The 12,763-nt window shown below is 38.8% G+C and overlaps 1 protein-coding gene across 1 annotated transcript in view; it reads right to left on the bottom strand.

The window, feature by feature from the left end:
* Positions 1–2,106: 2,106 nt before the first annotated feature.
* The window catches only part of TBC1D22B (TBC1 domain family member 22B), a 41,333-nt gene continuing 30,676 nt past the window's right edge, over positions 2,107–12,763 (bottom strand). Inside the window, exons 9-13 of the mRNA XM_034414688.3 lie at positions 6,886–6,992; positions 5,532–5,607; positions 4,465–4,592; positions 3,140–3,235; positions 2,107–2,506 (exon numbers count right to left, since the gene is read on the bottom strand). Of these exons, the coding sequence (XP_034270579.1) occupies positions 2,378–2,506; positions 3,140–3,235; positions 4,465–4,592; positions 5,532–5,607; positions 6,886–6,992 (536 nt within the window). The 3' untranslated portion in view covers positions 2,107–2,377. The remainder of the gene's footprint in view (positions 2,507–3,139; positions 3,236–4,464; positions 4,593–5,531; positions 5,608–6,885; positions 6,993–12,763) is intronic.

Here is a 12,763-nt window from a genome sequence, read left to right as displayed (position 1 = left end):
CAATCAGATTTTCTCTGATTCCTAAAAATAGTGTTACTATTCAAATAATTCTGGCAAGGTACTGAAAAAAACAAGGCACTTTGCATTTTCCCTCCTCTGCCTCTTTATCTAGTATCAGACAAGGAACATTTATATGAAGCAAAATGATTAAAGAAGAGACTTTTCCTGATAAAAATTGGCCCAATATGAATTTTAAAAGTTGTCAAGGAATACTGAGAAGCAAAAATATTTTGACTTCTGCCTGGTTGGGTGCTCTAAAAAGACTTTGCAGATTCATATGCAATCCATGTGTTGTGCATCTAATGTGTAATATTCTGTAGTTTATATGGAGGAATTTTCACCACAAGCAGGAGAAAGCTTAGAGTGAAGATTTTCAAAGAAAATTTTCACTAAAAATAAGTCACTCAGAATTGATAGAGAGAGGAAGATTCTCCACATTCTGGTTGCTCCATTAATAACCTCATGAAATCCTAAGAAGAAAAGACTGGTGACACAAGTAGGAATATTTTTTAATCAGTCATATTAAACTAATGACCACCAGGTTGTTGTCTGAATGGAAACAACAAATTCACACATACACACTTACAAAGGAAAATCCAGTCAATGCCTGAAAAAGCAATTCCCGGTTAGGAAAGCAACTTAAGAAACACTGCTTGGTGTCTGAATTATGGCAAGGGTCTTGTGTTCTTCTACCTCAAATATCCCCCCCAACACCCTCACTGAAAAAAAAACCAGGAGATTGCTTTTCCTTTTTAACTCCAAGAAGAAAAACAAAATGAGATGGATGCAGTTGGAAGTTTGATGAAACAAGCCGAAGTCAGCCCAGCAGAATCTGAAGAATTCGGCCTATGGAAACAAATGTGATCTGAGAGGTCAAAGCTTGGCACTAATGAGATTGTACTGCTGCCTGCATAAACCAGTCAATTAATATATATATATATTTCTTTTTTCACTGGAAGTCACACTGCAATAATAGTGGAGAGGACAAGAAGTGTATTAAAGCTGCTGCCTCCCCAGAAGAGGTTGGAGCCTTGAAAGAAGAGATCTCTGCCTGGAGAAAGGGTGGGTATAGCTGAGCATAAACATCCAAAAGATACAGGATGGGACACAAACCTTGTCAAAGACATGGCCATAGCAATGTACTTTGCCGCAGCTGGAGGAGAACTGCTTTCCACAAGGGCAAGCTCAAGTGCTGTTTGGGAAGTGCAGGCACCCTGCAGAAAAAAATTCCATGAAATTCATGGTTCAGCAGCAAGTTTTTAAAAATCTTCAGACCCTCAAATTCCTTGGCACAGGAGGTCATGCAATGTCATTCAGCTTTGGAGTCATTTTTTTTTTCTGATAAAAATGAAATGTGCATTCTGGGGAAGAATAAATGTGCTAGTGCAGATGTGTTGACAGCTTCAAAACCTGATGGACAGAGGAAGTAGGAGGCCCATTATTTGTAACCTAGGCAGCGTTTGTACGCCAGAGAGGCAGACTATAAATATAAAATCATATCTGCTACAAACAGACGACTTATATTGTACAACCTTTACCCATATACACAAGAACACAATTTACATATAATGCCTTACAGGAGTGTCATTGTCACAGAAAGGATTTCTTTTCTCTAAAAAAGAAGGGGGGGAAAGCACAGCTCTCCCCCCTCCCCCCCTACGGTCAGTGCACATACCAGGTTAGGCAGTCCAACAATCACAGGTGGAGTTCTGTTTTATTCACTTGTATTTTCTGAATTGTGCATGAACTAACCAGCCTTTTCAATGTGTATGGACCATCCTACACAAAGATGCTGCACAAGAGGAATGTGGCAGCATGCACATGGAGTATATATGTCTTTTGTTAATGCCTGAAATGCCTCATTTCTTCAGACATGCAGAGTGAAGCTAAGGCCTGAGAGTGTCTTGTGTTCAACAGCACTGCCTTCTCTTGGGCAGGACTCTTTGTAAGGCATCTTCATTGGGGAGTTTAAACAACCGCCGAAGAAGAAATGGGGGAAACAAGAAAAAATAAAATAAAAACAGGCCAAACAGGAAGTGCATGAGTTTGTCTGTGCTTAGAAGGTTAACAAGAGGCTGCAAGACTTAAGACTATCTAGGCTGAAACTTGGAGGTCATTCAGAAGTTCTGTTTATTCATTTCACTTCCATCCAAGCTCAGGCCACCATCACAGCAGGACACTAATGGTTTCTGGAGTGGCACGTCCACACATGGAGTGGCAGGCAGGCACACACAAAGTGAAGACAGAAGTCTGATGGGAGCGTTTTTACAGCAAAGATTGGGCTCCTGGTCAGTGTGTCCGAGGGCTTAGGTGATCGAATGCCACAGTGATTGAAACTGTGCCAGCACAATGAGAAGCAAAGGCAGTACTCGACTACCTATCGACGATAGTGATTGGGAGCATCTGCAAACATGTACTTTAGTCTGTAGGCTTCGGCAAGGAGGAGTCCAATCTCTTCATTGCCCCAGTGTATGGTCGGTAGATTTTGTAATAACATTAGAAGGCCCTAAAATGTGGAAAAGAGACAGCTCAGAGATATGACCTTGACTTTAAATGTGCAAAAGTGCTTTTATGTTTTTGTGGCATTGCATTTCTGTTGCATTATTTTATTTATTCAAATTTATTATCGTGGCCCAACTTCAATGGACTCTGGAAGACATACCAAAGCAAAACATCCATAAAAACATATAAAACACAAAACCACCCAGGCAGCCTGGACCAAAATAATCTACATTCAATTCAATCTACATTCAATTCAATAAACCTACATTCAATTCAATATGAACCATAGTAATTGGGGCTCTGATTCAGGCAGTATTGAACCTGATAACCAGTGGAGGGGAAAAACACCATCTCAGGATTAGGGTCAAAGCCTTAAACACGAAATCTTCACTTCCTGCTTTACTTACAGACAATCAGATATTAGAAAGTCAGATATTACAGCTGTGGAAATTATTTTACTAAAGCACTCAAAGAAAATGTCTGCATCTCTGGGTAAAGTTATTTCATGCCTGTAATCACAGAACAGAAATACTGCTGTACATATTCATTCTATTCTCTTCGCTGAAATAAATACGTTTTCAAGCAGGATAATTACACTGCATCCTTTTCTAAATGTGGTTGCCTGCTGATGATTTACCTGGAAGTCCTCTTCATCCAAAATCTCTTTCCGCCACTTAATCAAGAATGCAGCACAGACGTATAAATGGAAATGAGAGAATCCCTCAGGCTCAGACTGAAAAAAACACATCACTTGGGGTTACAACCACTGTTATCAGCATGCCTTATTTCTCACTGCTTTTCTACATTTTATAGTGGATATACATGTAAGTTATGTGCAAGGAGAGTGGCAGAGCTCTCTCTCTATTTTGTGATGATCTTATACAGGTAGTCCTTGACTTACAGCAGTTCATTAAGTGACTGTTTGAAGTTACAACATCACTGCAAAAAGTGACTTACAACCATTTTTCACATTTATGACTCTGACAGGATCCCCATGGTCACATGATTTATATTTGGATGCTTGGCAACTGGTTCATATTTATGATGGCTGCAGTGTTCCAGGGTCATGAGATCCCCTTTTGCAAACTTCTAACAAGCAAAGTTAATGGGGAAGCCAGATTCACTTAACAACTGTATTACTAAATTAACAGCTGCAGTGATTCACTTCACAACTGTGGGAGGAAAGGTCATAAAATTTTGTCGGGCCCTAAAAACTTACTTTTTTCAGTTAGCCGGTCTGTCTTGATTTTAGGGTTGGTTTTAAAATTTTGATACTGATTTTAAATTGACAAGTTTTAAATTATGGGCCAAATTTATTAATTATTTTAAATCTATTTTTAATTGCAATGTTATGTATAAATGTTTTTATTTTGGCTGTTCACCGCCCTGAGTCCGAAAGGAGAAGGGCGGTATAGAAGTTTGAATAATAATAAATAAATAAAATATGCCAAAATTCACTTAACAACTCTCTCAATTAGCAACATAAATGTTAGAATCAGTTGTGGTCATAAGTCAAGGACTAGCTGTAAAGACCTATCCTCTAGAATCCTGGGAGAAAACTGGCCTTCCAGATGGCCCTGAAAAGTTGGTTTTGCATTCAGAAATATGAAGCCCACAAAATGGTTGCATTGTGTTCAAGAGTCTGAATGCACTTTTGTATTTTTCGTTTGTTTGTTTATAGTACTTTAATTGCTTTAATCATTTTTAATGGTTTTGTTGTAATTGTTTTGACAGTTTTTTCTCTTGCTAATTTAATCGCTTGAGCTGTCCAGAGTTACAAACGTGAGATGGGTGGCTAAATAAATCCAACAAATAAATAAATAAATAAGTGATCTGAGTATACTACTGCCTGCTTCCATGTAAGATTATTGCTAGGAAAAGGTCTCTGAGTAAAGTCACATGGCACCATTTTTATCAAGACGGGCTTCCAACAAGGAACTGGGGTAGTCTATGTACTCATACCTGATAAGTGTCCCAAAGGCGAATGGTGCAGCGAAGAGGAAGCTCCCTCATTAGGAGATTGTTCATCCAGCGAAAGGCAAACTGCAAGTACTCCACTTCATACTTCCTAAAGTGACTGTGTACCTGCTCTGAAACAGGACATTTTATTTGCAAATGGTAAATATTTGATCAATTTGCTGTCATTAGCAGAAATCACATCTCCATGAAACAGTACCTTTGCTTGCTGTCTCTGTTCTACTTCTTAGTACAATTCAACGGTTTTGACCTATCATGTCCCACAGGGCTGCCTACTTCTATCCATCTGGTTCCTGCATCTCAGATAGGATGCTTAGCCTGCATTTGAGATTTGGGGAATGTGAAAAACTTCTGTTTTTCTGGCAGTTTCTATCAAGAAACTAGGAAAGAAAAAACTATATTTCCACCAACGATGTTGGAAAGGCAAGCTACTGTAGGTAAATAGGGAAAAAACCCATATTGACTTGCACTGATGATGTTACCTAGTTGGGTAATCAAATGTCTACAAACAGCCAAGCTCAGAGAGCACCATGGACTCCACAGATCAACCCTGAGCTACATATATTCTACTGTATTCTATTTGAATATGAGAAACTCCTGTTGTCACTGGCACCCACACTATGGAAGAGCTTCCCATTAGAATTTTGGGAAGTTCAAATGCTAGAGTTCTTAAAGTCTTATAAACACAACTGTGGACATAGCAATTATTTAAAACCTATCATCAATGTGGTCATTTTGGGGGGCTGCCCATACAAAATGCCTTTTACTTACATTTTATAAATTTTAGCCCCTTTTCTGCTATTTTTTTTTCTTACGAGCCTATCAGTTTATGACTTCCTATTCACCCCTTCTTCCCAAGAGTATTCTATTTCTAACATGCCTTAAGGACATCAACATCCCAGTCTGATTGTCACCTAAGACAATTGAGAAAAAGAGCCTATGACTTTGGTCTCATGTCAACTGTTTGTTTTCCACACCCTATGTTTTTCTCTCAAGTGAGAATCCATGAGTGTTACAATTCAGTTGTAGATGTCAAACTCAAATTCACCTACCATCAATACGACTGACAAGTTCCTCCAGTGCTTTGACTTTTTTTTGGATCCCTGGTTGTGCAAATGTGTAATTGTCCTGAAGCAAAGATATATTGTGCGTTTAAGAGGATGCAAGACCAGCAAACAGGTTTATACCTTTTTAGTTATTGAAGATGGTTTTCCAGGGCTTTCAAGCAGACCATTCCAAAAATGCCAGAAATAAAATATGAAATTCTATATATCCAATAGACCCTACCATAATTTTCTGATATTTGGGACATATCTGATGGATATGCTCCTTATGGAATGTTCATATGCAATAGAAAATGGTGGTGAGAATTGGGTATTAACCATTTCTTGCCCTCTTTAACTGTCTGTAACATAATAACTTGATGTTCTCAATTTGTTTATTCAACACAGCATGAACAAATAGGAGAAACTGCTGATTTCATCTGGTTATAAGACATTCTAGAAACCCTGGTTTTCCACGAATTATAGAAATTATTTCCTATGTATACAATATTTTCAAAATTAAAGATACCAGTATATTACAAAAAAGATCCCCTACAAGACTTTCAAAAATTCTGTTTTTGAAGTGACACACGTTAAAATAATATAAATTTAAACTGCTACTATGATTACCATGTTCCTGTCAAAAGCAGTAAAATTCCCTCAGTAGCCCACTTGCTTATCCACATACATAAAAATGTATGTGGATAAATAACCTCTATCTGTACATCAAACATTTTATGGTCTATACAATAGTGTCTCTGATCAAATTGAGCTACATTGTATTGATTTGAATATCGCTTTTGCACATTATGGACAAAACCTGCATAATGTTAAACTAATATTATGTTTCCTGAGAATTTTGTATTAGTTTTACATTATGTTTCCAGCCATTAGAGCTGTGAAGACATGCCCGACTGTACATTTGTAATAACTACAGGAATTTAAGCAGACAAAAGCATTATTAAGATTTTCAAGGACTAAAAAAATGCTCTTTCAGTATCCATGTGATTCCTTCTCTTTCTCTAGAACTAATAAATCCAGAATAAATTAAACAAATATAGAATGAATGATAAAACAAATGATTGCATAGTAATACAGTAGATTGCCATGTTTCAAATTGAACATTTGGGAGACATAATGTTTAGATAACTGAATAATTCTTTTTTTAAAGCATGGAATGCACTTGCTTTTGTACATTGCCTTCAGTGTAGAGGCCAAAGCAGGTAAAATTATGAAAGTGTAGACTCCACATTATCCCTGGGTGACCATGAAGCAGCAGAAGTGGCTGGGAATAGCAGAGGTTGAATTATCCAAGGAAGAGGTTCCCTGGAGACCTGAGAGTCAGTACAGATAAATGTCCTACCTGGATCCCATCCAGCAGTTTGCTCATACACCAAAAGCTGTCAGCTTCGATGCTTTGCAGCACATCTTGAGACAGGTTTGTTACATCAAAGTTCTCCACATCCTCTTCTAAAAAAAGAAAGTGTACCATTATAGAATAATGCTTAGGGATATACACCCCTTGTCTGTCTCTACTATTTATTTTGTGTCTTTCTAAAAACAGAAGTGATATCCCATCAGGTCTTCCTTTTGTTGGTAGAGTTCTGCTTTTTTTTGTTGGCGGAGTTGTAACTTCTACAATGTGAAAGTCCATACAAAGCTGGAGGGAGAATGCATGAGCAGTTAGATCACTCAATGGCTAATCCTTTGGTGTCATTCTTTGTGTTAGGGACTCGTTTGTGAATAAGGGCGGGTTTCCAAATGGCTGGCAGGCGGGAGGTATCATCTCGTTTATTCATGCTGTGTGGACGTTTTTCTATCTCGATGGCTTCTCTGATTATTCTGTTGTTAAAGTGTTCAGTTTTGGCAATAGTTCTGGTCTTTTTAAAGTCAATATCATGTCCTGTGGCTTTGAGGTGTTGGACCAGGGAAGAACAGTTGGTCCAACACCTCAAAGCCACAGGACATGATATTGACTTTAAAAAGCCCAGAACTATCGCCAAAACTGAACACTTTAACAACAGAATAATCAGAGAAGCCATCGAGATAGAAAAACGTCCACACAGCATGAATAAACGAGATGATACCTCCCGCCTGCCAGCCATTTGGAAACCCGCCCTTATTCACAAACGAGTCCCTAACACAAAGAATGACACCAGACCCACACTCACGAGAGCCACACAGGATGTAACCACCACACATCCACGCAGAAAGCAGACTCAAACCCACACTGATGATCAGGCATGACCACGGACCAGAAGCCAGACCACAGCTGCATCATTAGCCACTTTAAAACCCTCCAATCCATACATGAAGCAGACTGACACCCAACATGAAGAGATGGCACGGCCACAAACATGAAGCCAAACAACAGCAGCACAGCTCACCAGCTCAAATCCCCCTGCTACTCAGACTAACCCGAGCACAACCAAGCCCCTACCTAAACAGAACACACACCCAACCAACCAGAGCACAGGCAACCCCCCATCCAATCAGAGCACAGCCAAACCCCCAACCAATCAGAACACACCTCCACCCAATCAGAACACAGCCAAGCTCCCACCCAATCAGTTCACACCCCCACTGGCAGTTAAAAGGAAGAAACAGCTGTGATCACACACATTGCTCCTAGAAGCACGAAGCTGAGAACACCAGCCTGAAGATGACGAATGAGACTTCGTCAGAACGTTGCCAAGACACCTCCAATTTTACGTGGGAGAAAACCCGAATAACCAAAGACCTACATACAAACACCCGCGAAAACCTCAGAAAACACACACACATATATATATATATGCAATAATATCAGTTTTTGGAAATTTATTTGCTCAAAGAACAACTGGTTTTCTTGTATGATCTTCTAGATCTATTTCATTTGATAATGAGGTCTGGATAGAAATAGATTCCCTGCAGGATGATGTTTATTATGAAACACAGAGACTGTTGAAAGGAGAGGCGGAAAAGGTTGTGGTTGAATGGAACTGAAGAGATTCTTAAAGAGAAGTTTAAAAAATAAAAGGTCATATATGAGTCAGTGTATTAACATGACGGAAGCAGGGACACGGGGAGGAATAATGAATAGTGCTAGTATAAACTACTTCTGTGTCTTTTATCTTGTGTCTTTAATTCATTTGGTTCAGACTTTCATATCTGTGTTCTGCTTATCCTGACAGGAAGTAGTATGATGAGTAAATACAGCGTCTATGCATACAATATACAAATGAGTCCACAGTCACTCTTTGCCCAAATATATTATCTTCAGATAATATTAAGCTCAGGCAATTGTCACTACTGATGAGGGGAAATGGCAAGACAGGATTAGTATTTTTTAAGAAGCACGCCTTAATTTCTTTTATGGCAAACTGCTATTCACAAATCCATTCAAGGCAGAAAAATACCTACATCTCGCTATTCTTTGCTTCTCTTAATAGCAGATGCCTTGATCACATCTGAGTGTTTTAATAAGAGACACTTTGGTTTGCAGCACTGAAAAAGAGCTATAATGCAATGGAGAAGTCATTCAAACCTCCCACAATAGTAAGAGCTCTCTATTCAGTACAAGGGATTGACAGCTCTGAATTCTGAAGAATACTTGTTTTTAAAAGGCAGGCACTAGCCTTTATGAAGTAACATCAGGATAGGACTAACCAAAATTGTTTTGGCCTCTAGTTCCTTGCTTTGGAGATGGCTGTTCCTAGAATCCTATTAACCATAAAGATTTTACTATCCATCTCGAAACTAAAAACTTGACAGCAGGACTGTCATTGGTTCCTTCATAAAGTCAGATTCAAAGACAACCCCCCGCCCCTCTCCAATATTCTTGGTTGCTTTTCAACCTTACAATTGCTGCAATTTAATCTGGAAAGTATTTTTTTCTTTCCTAAAATTAATTTCAGTGACTAATATTCTATCTATACGCTCTCTACATGGGGCTCCCCTTGAGGAGCACTCAGAGGCTCCAACTGGTGCAGAATGCGGCCGTGCAGGTACTTATGGGGGCAACATGGCGCTCCCACGTGACACCTCTCCTGCGTGAGTTGCATTGGCTTCCAGTGGTCTTCCGGGTGCGCTTCAAGGTATTGGTTCTCATCTTCAAAACGCTCCATGGCTTAGGGCCCGGTTATTTACGAGACACCTTCTGCCACCGATATCTTCCCACCGGCCAATACGCTCCCTCAGAGAGGGCCTCCTCAGGGTGCCGTCGGTCAGGCAATGTCGGCTAGCGACCCCCTGGGGAAGAGCCTTCTCTGTGGGGGCACCCGCTCTCTGGAATGAGCTACTCCCAGGGATACAACTGATCCCGGACCTTCCACCGGGCCCTGAAGACTTTTTTATTTCTGCAAGCCAGGCTGGGTTAAAAAAAAATTTTAATTGGTGAATTTTATGGGTAAGGGGTTTTTAAATTGAGGGAAGCCAAAGATAAATTTAATTTTGTTTTATACTCTTTTAATGTTTATATTGCATGTTTTTTTTAATTTTGGCTGTTCACCGCCCCAAGTCCTTCGGGAGAGGGGGTGGTATAAAAAATAAATAAATAAATAAATAAATAAATAAATAAATAAATAAATAAATAAATAAATAAATAAATAAATAAATAAATAAATAAATAAATAATACAGAGTTGGACATGACACCAGCTTTGAGTAAATGCAATAGAAACTATAAATTTCAGGAACAAGAGGTAAAGAATACATGATATGAAGGACTGGCGATACAATCTCCCAGCATTTTTTCACTTTGAAATAATTATCCAGGATCTTGAAAACAGCAGGATTTTGGATCACAGGGGTCAGCAATTATTTGTATGGGTCCCCCCCCCCCTTTCTGAGTTGCTTCTTATTCTAAACCAGTCTCACAACAAGCTACTCAGCCTTGTAAGGGAAAAATGGCTGTGTGATAAATATCTATATTCCTGTATTGGCTCAGTATTACCCTCTCTGGTATGCAGGACATCTTTATAGTGTTTGAGAATAGCCTTAGTAGGCAAATCTTTCTTTTTTTTTTATCCAAATCAATTTTTTTACAATAACATGGCTTGTGAAATGTAAATGTGGAGTTCTTAAGGTAAGCTCAGTAGCTAATACTTTTGGATTTGTTATCCAGGCAGCTGACATATTGGACAAAATAAATCAATTGAAGGGCCACTTTTACCCTAGCCTCATAAATGTGGAAGTCCACTCTCTTGTTTCCCGGGGACTTCCACCATGAGCCAAAGATGTTCACTCCAAAACCAATCTTAGTGACTCACACAGATATAAAATTAAAATTATATTTAAATAGTCTAGAAGCACCTTCAGGCACATGCTTGGTATTGTAAGATGCATATCTTGAAGTAAGTAGCCTTTTATCCAATAATTCATTTTATGTTCTGATGTTCCAAGCTTGCTATGTCATAACTTAGCTACATAAATGCAGGTAATATCTTTCACAATAGCGATAACACATAGGCTTACAGTATATATTGCTCATAGTCCTTTACAGAACTCTTTGGGTGGGATACAATGTCATTATTTCACTCCCAACAATCTGGGTCCTCATTTTACCAACCTCGGAAGGACGGAAGGCTGATTCAACCTTGAGTCCATCAGGATCAAACTCCAGACTGTGGGCATTTTAATCACTGTGCCACCACGGCTCTAGAATTTCTAGAGCTAATATGTAACTAATGCTATATATGTATCCTCCCAAGTTAAGTTTGACTGAGTGAATTACTTGATTTTGTTAAAGTGAATTTACTACCAAAATACTTTTTAAACGAATTCCAATAACTTAATTGGAATGGTGAATGAAACCGGACTTCATTTGATTTGCCCTTCATTCCATTTAATTGAACCTAACACTCAACTTGCTGAAAAATAACAACCTCTTATCTTTACTGCTTCTCAAGACTAACCATCAAGTTTAGAAGAAAACATATTACTGAACAGCAAGGAGCCACCAACCCTGTGGCAGCCCAGTAGTGAACAGTGTATAAGTAGCATTAGTGTAATGGAAATGGCTGTAGGGGACACAGCGAGAGAAGCAGAGATAAGAGATGCTTCTGGCAGTTTCCTGAATCTATTGTCACCAATGCTTATTGCAAATTTATGAAAAGACTTCAGACTCACAAAAGCTTAACAGCTTTTAAACAATTTTTTAACCATCAGAGGTCGAAAAATAACATCTAGCTCTAAGTAATTTGCATTTGCAGCAATTATAAACTGTTTCCCCACACCTCTTTCACCAAACTTGAAAGGAGAACACCATTCAATGAGACCAGCCTAAGGCATCAGCATAATCAAATGAAACAACCTCTTTAAGAGAGAAATCAGAGTTTCTGCCCAATACTTCCAATGCTAGTTATTCAGTTTCTAAAAGGAAAGGAAAGTCCTCACAGAATCAGAGGGATTTTCACACACTCAAAAAAGCAAAGGCAATGGACCTATGCTTGAGTCAAGTGACCAAGGCTGAAATCATATCTGATCAACCAGTTTTCTTTTAATAGTACCATTGTCAGGGTTCTAAGGAATACATCCCAGTTCAATAAGAATGCCGAAGCAAAGTTCCTCAAAGAACATTTTATTAGGACATATCAAATTGGCATATTCCTGGTGGAAAACGGGCTCTAAGTTGGAGCTGGTTTTCCCCCCAATTAAAAGTAAAACTTTATCACTTCCCCCCAGAGTCTCGGTCATATGGGCCAATCAGCATACACCCCAGTTGCTAGATGACCTCAGTCTCCACCCTGCGGACACCTGCGAACGTCCTTGATTCCCAGGGAAAAGAATTTTATTTTGACTACAACCCCCAGCTAATCTCTACAACCCCCCCGCCCCCTTCGCTCCACGCTGTGTGAGCCCTGAAGCAGTGAGAAAAGAAACCTCCATAGAGACTACAAAAAATAAAATGGCCACAGTTCAGCCAACTTCAGGGTTGACAACCATTTCAATAAAGCTATCTTTTGGGGAAACATTAAAATTACAACATTAAACACATTTAATGCTGTTTTTAATTGATTACCAAAGCACTAGAACTCTTTAAAATGTTTGCTCTTTGCTTTCAGTTCTTTGGAATAAAATCCACTCTGTCAAATACAGCACCACTTGACAGTCAATAAATTGTTTTGAAAATTGTAATTTACAAACTGAGTATTATAACCCTAGATTATATCTAGATCCTAGTGGAGGAGAAAATATCACAATACTAACTTCTGAAAATCCTTAACTCCTAAAAGTAATAGAAGCTAAAATGTTGTTATCAGA

This window comes from Pantherophis guttatus, chromosome 3 (genome assembly GCF_059756535.1).
Source record: "Pantherophis guttatus breed Tessera chromosome 3, ASM5975653v1, whole genome shotgun sequence".
NCBI classification, from domain to species: Eukaryota; Metazoa; Chordata; class Lepidosauria; order Squamata; family Colubridae; genus Pantherophis; species Pantherophis guttatus.
This window is presented reverse-complemented; position numbering and strand designations above follow the sequence as displayed.